The sequence below is a fragment of the Stenella coeruleoalba genome (genome assembly GCF_951394435.1).
Source record: "Stenella coeruleoalba genome assembly, chromosome: 10".
Taxonomy (NCBI): domain Eukaryota; kingdom Metazoa; phylum Chordata; class Mammalia; order Artiodactyla; family Delphinidae; genus Stenella; species Stenella coeruleoalba.
The window spans coordinates 25,904,665-25,918,789 of record NC_137156.1 but is presented as its reverse complement, the minus strand read 5'-3'; the positions used below and the strand labels follow the sequence as shown (position 1 = coordinate 25,918,789).

At 40.5% G+C, this 14,125-nt stretch overlaps 1 protein-coding gene across 1 annotated transcript; it reads left to right on the top strand.

The window, feature by feature from the left end:
- Nucleotides 1–1,826: 1,826 nt before the first annotated feature.
- BTNL2 (butyrophilin like 2) lies at nucleotides 1,827–14,125 on the top strand (the record flags this gene model as incomplete). Its single annotated transcript, XM_079933221.1, has 8 exons — nucleotides 1,827–1,905; nucleotides 4,285–4,632; nucleotides 6,321–6,602; nucleotides 7,782–7,802; nucleotides 10,941–11,288; nucleotides 12,324–12,605; nucleotides 13,315–13,413; nucleotides 13,998–14,125. 8 exons carry the CDS (start codon nucleotides 1,827–1,829, stop codon nucleotides 14,123–14,125), a joined length of 1,587 nt encoding a protein of 528 aa, XP_079789347.1.

The window sequence follows — 14,125 nt, the reverse complement described above, 5'->3', positions numbered from 1 at the left end:
GGTGTGACAACCAAACATGTCTGCAGACATTGGCCAAATGTCCTTCAAGGGCAAAACCATCTCCATCCCCGTTGAGAACCCTGGTCTAAGGCATTTATTCACCCTGTTTATACTCTCTCACAAATCTCTTTCTGAGCATCACTGAAGGTTAAGATGCATTTTCACAATTTCTTCAAAAGCTTCAATGATTTGGACAGCTTTTTTTCTAGAGGGCATTTGTAGGTTTCCCCTTGGCTTTCACATAAGCAGCCTAAAGGAACACAAACCTATAAACTGGTTTGTAGCAAGTGTGAGTACTTCTTATCTCACAGGGAAGGGCAGTGAAGCTTAGCACGGTCTTTGTGGGTTTTCTTTGCTTTTACTTGGTGGAATAACATGTTTCTGCTTTTCACAGGAGGAGTCAAGGAGTCAAGAAGGCAATTTCCTTTCATCTGAGGGGACATGACTGATCTATTTCAAGTGGCAAACTAGTACTGTTCTGTGCTGTCTTCTAATGCTCAGTCTAATTTTCCGTAAATATTTGAGCACTCTTTCAGGTATTGTGGCTTTGTGACTGGGTTTGTATCACTTTTCCTAGAGATATTTTAGATGAAAGTATGCATCACTTTAGAAAGTAAATAGTCATAATGGAGTAAAAATAATCTCCTGAACCACATGGTTCATCATCCCCATTTCAGATGACTGTTGTTCCCCCCGCCGCCCCACTCTATAAAATCGTATTGACATTAGTTTACGGGGTGATAGAAGCAGTAACTTATCATTGCTCCTGTGCAGGTTCTTCTATTTGGTGCGAAGCAAGTTTTTCTTTCCATAAACACTTGACACAGCAGATAGAATAAGTCTTAGACGTCTTTCACTCTGAATTTTTCATTTTCCAAAACTAAAGTTAGCATTCTATTTTTTTTTCCTGGTAGTTTTAAAACTTTTTAAAATCTGTGTAGAAACATTTTTTTTTTTTTTGTGATACGCGGGCCTCTCACTGTTGTGGCCTCTCCTGTTGCGGAGCACAGGCTCCAGACGCACAGGCTCAGCGGCCATGGCTCACGGGCCCAGCCGCTCCGTGGCATGTGGGATCTTCCCGGATTGGGGCACGAACTCGTGTTTTGTGCATCGGCAGGCAGACTCTCAACCACTGCGCCACCAGGGAAGCCCTGTGTAGAAGTATTTTTATAATGCTGGTACAATGGGCATGTTGGGTTTGCCCATCTCTGCCAGTTGGGCTATTTTTAAAAATTCATTTCTATATGTCTTCTAGATGATACTGAAAGGTCATTCAAGTCATTTCTTTGCCAGTCTTCTTCTGTATCACCATTTCCACTATTCTTTCCTTTCCTTTCCAAGGCATCCCTTGTCCCTGGGTCCTCCCGAGGGCCTAGTAATGGCTTCCTGGCTATAGCATGAGGATGCAGAGCCTTTCTGCTCTTTCCTTTACATCTTGGAGACTGTAGAGATGAAGGACTTTGCAGGAGGGACTGGAAGGAGGTCTCTGAAATTCTGCATGCTCGGAATAAATGGGTCTAAGGAGATTTTAAAAAATTATCTAAATATTATTGTCCCTTTGGCCCAGAAGACATTTTCATTTAAATCAGAAATCTTCCCTCGGGAACCCCAAATAGGTTAAAGTACAACACAGTAAGTAAGAGGTTGGAAATGATCGATAAATGCAGAGAAAGGGAACCAAGCCCATTTCATCATTTGATTGTGGAAGGTGTTGATGTTGAGTTTTCTTTATGTCTGCGTAACCACTGGAAACCACAGAAGTGCTTGCTGTATTACAGCCTCATTTAGGTACAGTCATATTTTCTCTTGTGTTTGTTCCAGGGAAGATGGTGGATTTTCCAGGGTACAGTCTGTCTGGTGTAGTTGCCTCCTTTTTCTTTGTACTGCTCAGCATGAAGCAGTCAGGTAGGATGCTCTTCTTCCCTTTACTGCATATTCGAGTGTCTCAGAGGTCCAGTCTGGGTGCAGAGTTCTAAATTCAAAAGGGCTAGTACAATATTAAGAGTGGGGATTCAGGGGTCAAAGCACCTGTGTTATAAAAAGGGCTCCTCCACCTCCAGCTGTGTTACCTTTGGAAAGTTACTTGAATACCTTCCGCCTTAGTTTTCTCATCTTCATGATAAGAATAACAACCTACCTACATCTCAAAGCTTAGCACAGCCTTTAAGATTAAATCAGGCTGTACATAGAAAACACTTGAATCAGTACCTGGAACATGGTAAGTCATCCATTCTCCTGCTTCTATTTAGGACAACACTTCCGGGGTGAGAAAAAAGTGGCTGCTTCTTACCATAAATTAAACAGCATAAAAGTACTTGGAAATAAGGAACTAGAAGGAGACTTCTAAGAAATGGGGTTGGAAATCTCTGTAGCTGAATTTTGTTGGTCAAAATATTGTACCTTGAAAAGGGATTGTGAAAATTCAATGTCAGTGGGTAATATCGGAGCCCCAAGGAAAATGCAGGATTGCAAGGTGGGAAAAAACATTGGATAGGACATCAGAAGACACAGGCTCCAGACTGAGGCTGTCAGAAACTATATGATGTGGTGAGGCTTCCCTCCCTGCTATGGGATGCACCTTCCTAACCTGTAAAAGAAGTCACCCATGTGGTATGACTTCAGTTCTAGCTTTATATTCGGATTCCATCAACACAATGCAAGCAGACATCTATCTATGTTCCATAGTGACCTTTTGAGCACCATCTACTTGATGTTGAGCATCAACTAAATGAGATGAAGTTCCTTCTTAGGAGGGTTGGATCTGCACAAAGTGCAAATGGCCCTGGAGCATTTTAGGATGAGAAATAACATAATATACATGACATATGAAATTATTAAGCATAGGAACATACAGAATTATTAAACAGCTCTTCAATTTGTAGATAAAGAAGACGTCAAACATGACTTAAAATTTTATTGGAAGACTTGAACTCTTTATACTAATTACTGCCTTTTTTTCTTTCTTTCTTTTTTTTTTTTTTACACAGAGTATAGTTGCTGTACAATGTTGTGTTAGTTTATGCTGTATAACGAAGTGAATCAGCTATATGTATATATATATCCCCTCCCTCTTGGACCTCCCTCCCCCCCTCCCCTCCATCCCACCCATCTAGGTCATCACAGAGCATGGAGCTGAGCTCACTGCGCTATACAGCAGGCTCCCACTAGCTATCTACTTTATACATGGTAGTGTATATATGTCAATCCTAATCTCCAGTTTGTCCCACCCTATCCTTCCCCCCGTGTCCACATGTCCATTCTCTACTTCTGCGTCTCTATTCCTTCCCTGCAAATAGGTTCATCTGTACCATTTTTCTAGATTCCACATATATGTATTAATATATGATATTTGTTTTTCTCTTTCTGACTTACTTCACTAATCACTACCCTTAATCCACCACAAAATGTCCTTGCAAAAACTGCATTTTACATAGCCCCAGTAACTGGAGTCTTGCCCGGTCCAGACAAAACCAAAATGAAACAAAACAAAGCAAAACAAACCCAGTTTGTTACATAGGATAAGACAAAAACAATTCTGAAAAGCTGAAAAATCTATTGAATAAATCTATTATCTAAATTTTAGGAAAAGTGATTACAATGTTAGTCACCAAAGTGAAATTACTAACTAGAAAATAAATCACTGTAAAATATAAAATAAATCACTAACTAATAAAGTTCCCAATTAAAAAATCAATTTACACATTAACTTATTTGAGAATAAAAGCAACCCAGAGACGGTGGTTTTAAAATCTTAAAGATGAATAAATTGAGATTGCAAATCTTAAAATCTCATCGAGAATAATGGATTTGCCCCTGAATCACACAGCTGGTAAGTAATAGATTTAGCACTCACACTAAATTGCTTTTTTTTTTTGCGGTACGCAGGCCTCTCACTGTTGTGGCCTCTCCCGTTGCGGAGCACAGGCTCCGGACACACAGGCTCAGTGGTCATGGCTCACGGGCCTAGCTGCTCCACGGCATGTGGGATCTTCCTGGACCGGGGCACGAACCCGTGTCCCCTGCATCGGCAGGTGGACTCTCAACCACTGTGCCACCAGGGAAGCCCATCACACTAAAATTTTTGAACTGCATGTTATTTTCGGTACACAAGATTGTCTCTGTACAACCAAAGATGCAAATCATAATGCTGGGTTTCTCTAAAACATTGCAAATAAAACTTTCCCTCCTCCAGGTGCCCGCATTTTCATAGAGTAGACATCCCAAAGCAATCATATTGATCCTCCGGTTGGCATTTCCCGGTTTCTCTTTGTCACTCTTTTGTAGATGACTTTAGAGTGATTGGTTCTGCCCATCCTACCCTGGTCATGGTCGGGGAAGATGCCCTACTAACCTGTCAGCTCCTCCCTAAGAGGACCACGATGCACATGGAGGTGAGGTGGTACCACTCAGAGCTCAGCACACCTGTGTTTTTGTATCGGGATGGAGCTGAGGTGACGGAGATGCAGATGGAGGAGTACAGAGGCCGGGTAGAGTGGATAGAGGACAACGTTACTGAGGGAAGTGTGGCTCTGAAGATACACAACATCCGGCCATCTGATCATGGGCAGTACTGGTGCCGTTTCCAAGAGGGAAACTATTGTGGAGAAACAAGCTTGCTGCTCAACGTAGCAGGTGAGTATCTCAGAAAAGACATAGGGGCTCAGAAGAGGTATATTAATTTGTGTTAAGCTTGGTTCCAATTGAAGAATTCCCTTTGAATCATCAAGGCAATTGCTCCTGTCCAGTCCTCTATCCTGATTCATTTGGAGGCAGGTGGTTCTGAAATCTTTAAAGTGAACTCACAAACAATTCCCCCAAATTTAACTTACACAGTTTTGACTATTCTTGAGGATTATTTAACATTGATGACATGTAGTCACTAGCAGTTTTGCTGAGGCAAGAATTTGTGCCATATATGCTAGTGCACAAGGGCAAGTCAATTGCTGGGTGAGCGACCCTAGCGGACTGCCCTGCATCCATGTTCTCTACTCAGCCTCAAGTACACAGTCACTGAGATGTGAGCACATTGTTTCTTTGTGTAATGCCACCTCAAGTTAGAAAGTTAGTGATGAGACTAAGACGTTAAGAACATGGTGCTTTTATGGAGATTACTGTATACTAGTGTTCAGTGAATTGGGGGTTCACAGATGCTTTGGGGACATACCCATTGTGAGTGACAAGGGTCTGCATGGTGTTTTTGTGTTAGCAAAGTAGGACAGAGCCAGAAGAAGGGAAAGACTGAAGAAAGGATGTCTCTGTGGAGAAACAAATATCTGAAAAGTAAACTATCGTATGGTTCCCTGGCAGGAATAACTCCTCCATGTGCTAAAGAGAAAATCAGGCAAATCCACTTGCCTTATCAGGGAAATAGTTCTCTGGAGATGTTAACATCTCTGGCTGATGTGACCTCTTTCTGTTCCCTAACACATTTTGTCTCAACACCTATGTATGATTATTAATGTTATTATGTTCAAGTTGATTCAAGATGGATGAAAGAATCCACATACTTCTGAGATGTGGAGTGGGGAGGGCACATACTAAGGCATTTCACTATCAGGGACACTTGAAAAGAAACCATGCATTTTCTAAGCCTCTAGGTGAAGAAAAGGTGTCTCTGTCCCCAGCAAATGATAGAGACAGAACTACCATCTATGGAAAATAGAATCCTCTTCATTTGGGTTTGAGAGTTGTGTTGAATAGAGAAAGAATTTCATGATTATATAAAACTGGGATGTCTTGACAACATTTTCCCATGGAATAGAATATTTAGATACAGAAACTCAACATGAAGCTTCCCATTTTACATGACCCAGATTATCTGTTTGCACCCCAAGTTCACAACCACCAACAAAAGAAATGAGAAGAATATTCTCCCTGGAAATGATGTCTCACTTTATATTAAATATTCTATTTAATTGGAGTCAAGATATTATCCAACAAGTCAAAGTGCCTGACACAATAATATTAAGATGAAACAGGCAGAGTCTGTGGCGTGAGGGAGTTCGTGAGTAAATTTTAACACATCTTAGTTTGCCGTGCTAGAGACACAAGCAAAATGTTATTATGTCCCTTTCTCTTATTTTCATGTCTGGGTCTGAATAAAAATACTGCTCATGTGCTAAAATTTAAGGATCCAGACTGGGGTATAAATAAAGTATATGTGAACTCCAGTTTGAATGGGAAGAGGACTTTGGGCCATCTTTTGCTCCCCAGAACCTTGAACTTCTGCTCTCTCCCTATGCACTGTCATTGGACTCCCAGCCTCTGTGATTTGTGCCTCCATGGGCTTCGGGACTCAGGGCTGTGTCTTTCCACCACAGGTCTGGGGTCTGACCCTTACATCCACATGGATGGATCTGTGGAAAGCGGACTCCAGCTTGTGTGCACTGCAAAAGGCTGGTTCCCAGAACCTCAGATTTCTTGGCAAGACATCAGGGGAGAAAAGTTGCTGACTATCTCTAAGCATAGCATCCAAGATGAAGATGGCTTGTTCTATGTAGAAAGCACTCTTGTGGTCAGGAATGTCTCTACAGAGATTGTGTCCTGCTTTATCCACAGCCCCACACTCACTGAGGAGAGGGGCTCAGACATCTCCATCCCAGGTCAGTGCTCTGCCTCTAGGACCAAGATGCTCTGATTAGCAGGAAAGGTTGCAGGGACTGTTCCATAGCACTTAATATTTTTTAATCAAGAAGAATATCTAATATTTTGTAATATGCATTAAAAACTATAAAACATTTATGGCTGGAAATATATACACTATATAGCTATTGTTAATGGCATTCCAGTTTCTTTCAGATTCTGCCTTTTCTTCTTTCTTTATTAATTTTCTTTACTCACAAGTATGTGTTACATTGTAAAGGAAATACAACTGTATTCTTTCAATTGAAATGTTTTCTTGTGCTGTATTTGTGCCAGTTACTTCTAGGAGCTTTTATCATCTGAACATAATCAGAGATGGAGACAGCTGCTTCCATAGCAGCATCTTTATCCTCATTTATAAATAGCAACAAAAACAACAGCCCAAAACCCAATACAGCAGTGAAGTGTTAAGTGTCTTATGTTACTTATAGCATTGATGAAAAATGGTATTTTCAAATAATTTTAATGGTTGAAAATATCCCCCTGATGGACTACTTAAATGATAAAGATTACATCTATCTATCTATCTATCATCTATCTATCTATAAATAGATATTTCCAATCATGGAAAGATTATTGGCTTTAAATAACTTAAAATTTCACTAAGACTTTTGGGACACCCTCTACATTTAGATATAAAGAAATAAGTACATAGTTATTCATATAAATGTATACAGGAAAAAGAGTTAAAATAAATATTATATGTTAATGTTAAAAGGAACAATACATATATATACATAATTGCAAAACATATACATATATATTTATATATCTCTCAGTCTGTAATTATGGGTGATAATTGTCTATGTCCATATATTTTTATACTTTTCATGCATTTATAAAAAGAATATTATTATTTTTATGAAATAGTTAAATATCGATATGTTAAATATAAGCAGAAACAAGCAGAATCATGGGGTGGTAGAAATGAGAGTATTTTTATTGTGCAGAGAAAGGGAAAAACAGCTGGACCACCAGGAGGTGGATGGGGAAAAATCATTATTTTTTTACATTTTATTTTTCGTATGAATCAAGTGTTTCCATAAGATGTAGAACTTTGGGGGGTTTTTTGGGGAAATATTTTCTCTCCTTTCCCTTAGACCAAATTCCTTGATATGTTATTTTCATTCTTTTTCCAGAAAAACTCCAGACAGAGCTGGGTAAGTAGAGGTGGTGGCTCTCACAAGTATACACGAGCCTCTGTCCTCTCCAGGGGAGGGTGGTGCTCCTTGGACAAAGCGTGCACAGAGAAGGTGACACCTCGTGATCCAGATGAGGAACTGAGGCATGACCTTCCCAAGTCTCACATTTAGTAGTAGAGGGACCAGCAAAGTGCAGCTTCCTGAAGGCACCTTTGCACCTCGTAACCTGCCACTTTCAGTGTTCATGGGACCCCAATGAGCCTCAGATGGATGCCTAAAATGGGTGCAGACCTAAGCTCTGGCCTTCTGGGTGGGAGGAAAGGGAGTGTGTAGGGCAAGGCAAAGGACAGCTGGCCCAGCTCTGGAGGCCCTAGTGTGAGTTTCTAGTGAGAGGAAGCAGGGCCGTCATGATAACTGGTGGTCCTCACCCACCACCTGCAACCTCTGGCCCTGCTACGGTTTCTGTACCTGCTCTTCACCCCAGTAAGCCTGACCTCATCACTGTTGGGAGGGAGCTGTGACTTTCTTAGATGCAGCCTGGGACCCTGTGCTTGGGGTGATCATTTTCCTTTTTATTTCTTTAATAGTTGGACTGCAGGTATGATTTTACTGTACCTAAGATAAGTGGTTTAAACAGTAACCAACTGATTTTTGAACCTCTTTCAGTTTCTCCTTTGTTGCCTTATCATCTTCCTCCTGTTCCTCATTTCTGTGACCTCTTCTCCCAGCCCATGACAACCAACCTGCCCCCTACCTGCTCGTTTTCTCCTTCCATCAGTACTCTGCTTTCCCTCAAGTCACCTGTTACAGGAATATATGCTTATGTGGGTGCGTGCCTGTGCACATGTTAGGTGAGTTTAAGCACACTTTTCGGCCCATGTAGGAGTTTTTGAGGAAAGTTAGGGTGGCGAACACACCCCAATCTCTGTCAGAGTCTAGTGTGACACTTTGGACCCCTTTGGACCATAAAGATAAAGGAAAGGGCCTTGGGATGGTCAAAGGTAACTCCACAGTTTGAAGAGAGTGCACATCTGCGAGTCTTACCTTCCAAGTCGGATACCCTCCCACCCAGGTGACATCTGCTTGTATTAGGACAGAAACCTTGGCTGGCAGAGCTTGTTAGTTACAGATCAGAAAGCCAAGCCAGTGTTTGGGCAGGTTGACCCACGTCTCTGTCCCTTAAGAAAAATTTAAGTGAAGACTCATTTCTCTAAGTTATCTGAACCAAATTGACATGCCCATTGGACACCTAGCACACAAAATACAATCTGATGTCCTGTTGTTTCTAAGTTGTGCACACCTTCTGGGCCCACATTGAAACAATATGAAAAGACAAAGCTTCCGTGGGTTCCCTGTCAGGAGGAGGGCTGTGCCCTCAGGAGCTTTGAGGGTGAGCTCCTAATAGAGAGTAGAGTAGGAGATTCACAGCTACCTCCGTGTTTTTAGAGCTTGTGAATTAGAGCTCAGAGGCTGCTGGTGAACCGAGATTTCCTTAGAAGTCCTGAGACTGAAATCCTACTTCCCTTCTCTGGCAAATAATGTTGTTGGTTATACAGATAATGACTAAGTTTTTGAAATGGTAATAACGTGCCTGGGACGATGCTAAGTGCTTTCCAGGAATTATTTTCTTTTCTTACAATAATTTAAAGGTGAATAGATTTATCATCATTTTACAGTTGGGAAACAGTCAATTTTAGCTCTTAATTACCAATCTCTGGAAGAGTAATTCAGTTTGAGAGTTGATTTGTACCACAGATCATGGACAGGAGTAAAAAAAAACCTCATATGGATAACAGAGATGAGGAAACAGTCTGCTTTATTACTATAAGATACATGGATGGAGAAATAGCAGCAAACTAACTACTAGTTCTTTTTTTTCCTTCTGATTCCTACTTTTGTCTTTATATTTAAACAGATACATATGAAGTAGAGATAATATGTTTTAGGTAAAATTGAAGAACAAAGCAAACAACATGCTGGATATAACTGAGAGTCAAATTTTAGCAAGAATAGAATGAAATGATCTGAAAATTAAAATTATGTTGGCAACGAGTTTCCTCTCTAGAGAAGTACCTAGAATATTTTGGCTAAATACATAATGAGGACATTTTGCCTTTGATCATTGACTCCCCGTCCAGACAGTTTACAAATTTATGCTTGTATTTCTTTATAAATGATCATTACACTTCAGCATTAGAATGGTAAAAACGTTCTACCATTTGATGGAAAAGGATGACTCTAAATATAGTATAGAGCATAATCAACATGGCCAGGACCTGATGAGAACTGAAAGTTGGGTCCAGGAAAAGCCAGGAAAGCCCTCAGAGAAAATCTCCATTCTTCATAATGGGGGAATTAGACTCATTTTTATGTATTCATTCTTGCTTTGTGCTTCGTATTTTGCTAATCTCCCCAATTCTTGATCTTATAACATTTCTCAAGATCACTTGAGAACATTGACTGCTGTGTGTTTAGCGCCCCACATATGTGGGAGCTTGGGAAACTGAAATACGGTGGCTGGATCTGACTTATAAGGTATTATAAAACAAACTAGGGAAGGTTTCTTCACATTTCATTACTAAAAAGCCACCTGACTCAGTTTTGTTCCCTTCCCATTATCAAGGTCTAGAGTGGGATTGGCTCCAATGACCTCAAGTCTTATAATCTTAGGGCTCCACTCACACTGCATGGTCATCAAACTCTTTATATGGTTATTTTGTTTAACTCCAGTAAACACTTATGATTTTGATAGTGATATATTTGTCTTATGGTATAAGAAGCTGAGACATACACAGATTAAGAAGTAGTTTAAGGTTGTGCAAATTTAAAATGATAAAATTTTAATTTGATTTTAATTGCAAAATTATTTTCTTATTGGGCTATAAACTGAATAAGATTATAGGCAGGGGCTGCAGGTGTGGGTTCTGTTAGTGATAATTTTCAGACAGACACACATCATGGGATGGTTCTGCCTTGAATAGGGACAACCTCTATCCTGATTCCACCAAACCTCTACCTCTCCAAGGGATGACCTTGAACCTCAGGGTTCCCCTGGGGTGTCCCTGGGTTCTAAACCCTACTCAAGGTGTTCTTACTGATGACACTATTTGCTCCAGTTTGGATCTTCCATTGCGTTTTTTCTGCTGTATTTAACAGCTTCCTTAAAAGTGATTGGACCTTCCCAGCCCATCCTTGTCAGAGTGGGAGAAGACATACAATTAACCTGTTCCCTGTCCCCAAAGACTGATGCACAGAGCATGGAGGTGAGGTGGGTGCGATCACACCGTTATCCTGCTGTTTATGTCTATATGGATGGGGACGATGTGGCTGGAGAGCAGATGGCCGAGTATCGAAGGAGGACTGCATTGGTGAGTGATGCTATCAATGAGGGGAGGCTGACCCTGCAGATAAACAATGCCAGGACTTCAGATGATGGGAAGTACCAGTGCCTTTTTGAAAAAGATGGTGTCTACCAGGAGGCTGATTTGGATCTGAAGATCATAGGTAAGGATTCTAGATAGATGTTTTGAAATCAACATTTGTTCCCACTGCTTTAACTTGCTAGTTCATGGAAAATTTCTCTGGCACCTGAAATTTTCTTAATGTCCATTCACTCGTCAAATTTTTAGTAAACTCTCCCATGTGCAGGAGCTGTAATAAATACATAAAGTCCACAAACCCTAAAGGACCAGATTTGATCCTTTGTGTGTAAATTTGTATCCTTCCCAGGATCTCCATAAAGTGGCCATACACCTAGTAAAATGTGAGATTCTTACTCCATAAGTACACAGGACTCATTATTTCAGTGTGTTTTTAAAATTCTGGGAAATATGTAGTTATTAGGAAGCATGATGATTTGAAGGCTAAACTAGATCCACCATATAAGCAAAAATCATAAATATTGACAGTATTGGCAGGACGGAGGAGGAAAGACAAAATCAATCCCTGCATCATGATTTCCCACTGCCTATGTTTGTGGGTGAGAATTGATTTTCCAAGGTTAGCAAATGCCATTGAGGACATTGCCTAAATTGTGGAAAATCTACTTGTTTCTCCCATTGATGGTGTATTCAAATTAATAAATATGTTTAGAAAACATCCATGAGAGCACATGTTAAAACTTTTAATGAACTTCATCATTTTCTGCCATTGGATGCATGTATTTATAAGATTTTGTTCTTTGAGGATATTCTGTCTTTTTTATTTTTTATTTTTCTGGCTATGTGACTCATGACCTACCTGGTCAAAGTTATTTTGTTTCAGGTATAGAAGAAAAAAAATTGGATTTGAAATGTATTGTATCCTTTAATCTGTCCCAGAATGATTTTAGGAATACAAAGCATAAAAATAAAAATTTGCAAACAAAAGGAGACAAGTAAAGGCTCCAGCTAGTCTCGTTCCTGAGTGGAGTATAAGTCCCCCCTAAGCTTTGCTTTCTTCTCCAAGTCTCTGAATCCTTCTCTTCCCCCTCTGTGCAATCACTGACTGTGTAACCACTTGCAGAGACTCTAAATTGCCTTCCTTGATCTCTATTCCCAGGTTTGGGTTCTTCCCCTCGGATCTCCATGGAGGCACTGAAGGATGGAGAAACAAAGCTGAAGTGCACTTCAGAAGGGTGGTTTCCACAGCCCCATGTGCAATGGAGGGACATGGAAGGAAAGACAATACCATCAGTTTCCCAGGACCTGACTCAAGGCAGCCAGGGCCTGTTCCATGTGGAGGCATTTCTACTGGTCAAAAGCAGCTCTGTTGTGAATGTGACCTGCTCCATCAGCAACCCCCTTCTTGGTGAGGAGAAAATGACAACTTTTTCTCCTTCAGGTTAGTGATTCCATGTGCTCCTCTCAGCTTTGGGAAATAAATATGAAGACCAACCCAAACTTACTCATTTTATTGCTTTTCTATTTTTTGTTTTTTATGTTTTCTTTCTGATGAAGTCTCTTGCTATCTCTTGCAAAGCTGGTCTTCAGGACACCTAGAGATTCTACTCTTTAGAGTTTCTTCCTGAAATTCCCAACTAAAGCCCTAAGGTTATATGGTTACATTATTATCTACTGAATTCCAAGAACTGACTCTATCATCACTATATCTATAATCTCTTTTCTTCTAATGTGAAAACAATGACATCATTTTTTCCCCCTCATGATGGGTTTTCTTCTGGATTAGAAATTAATTTTCCTTAACACCATCTTCATGGCTGTGGACTCAGTAAATTTATCCTTTTGCTGCCCTCATTATTCCAGTGATTGTGGTGGTATAATTGGAAAAGAGAAGGGGGAGAACTCTGTGTGTGTGTGTGTGTGTGTGTGTGTGTGTGTGTGTGTGTTTCTGAGAGGAGCAAACAAGAAAGCTAGCATAAACCCCCAGCCTCTCCTCAGCCTCTGCAGAGCAGGGAGAAGCAGACCCACTTTCTTCTTGACAGGACTAATTCTCACCTTCCTCTCCAGTCTAGGAGCTCTCAGATGAAAAGAACGATCTTGAAAATTTCCCAGTTTCATGATTTAATGTGATTCTGGGGTTTCCATTTTAGAGCCTGGGATGACTTTTTCATGGAAGATACTGCTTATTTTGGGATTGCTTCCTCTTGTTGGGGCTGTAGGCTTGATCTGGAGGAAGAGCTGTAGAAAAGGTAAGTTAGGAAAACAGAAACAGCGTGGAGCACACTTTGTGATGGGAGCCTTACTGTACACTTTCCCTAACCTCTCTTTTCAGCAGGCACTGAAGCACAGAGACATTCAGGGGATAGGCAATAATTGATGAAACATGAGAGTTGATGGCTTACATTCATGTAATTGAGGATCAGTGCTGAAAGAGCTCAGTTTACGGTGATAATAGAAGCAAAATAATTAAAAGACAATAATTTAATCTCCCAGTACACATTCCCAAGTGATTTAGTTAAGGGAGAGGAAGAAAAAAAGTGGCAAAGCCATCCTCACTTTGAAGTTGAGACTTAACTGGGATTTTGTTGGCATGAACATTTCACTAAGATCATTACAAATATGGCGACTTGCTTATTGGCTATTCCTGCTCTGCCAGTGAAGGACTTCTCATGTATTGATAGGCTGTTTTGTGTGCCCTAGAAAGTTCTTCCACTTTAAATTTCTTAAGTCATTGTAACTTTTGTTTTCCTGTTTGGATGTTAATATCATGAAATTGATATTTTAGAATATTCCTGTATTGATTATTATCAGAATGGATTTTCTTTCTTTGCAGTGAATGAGACATTGGATCCAAATACAGCTCACTCAGAACTGATCCTTTCTGAGGGAAATGAGCGTGTAGCCCACAGACGGTCACGCAGCCAGACTTACTACAGTGATCTGACGGCCTCCTCACTGTGA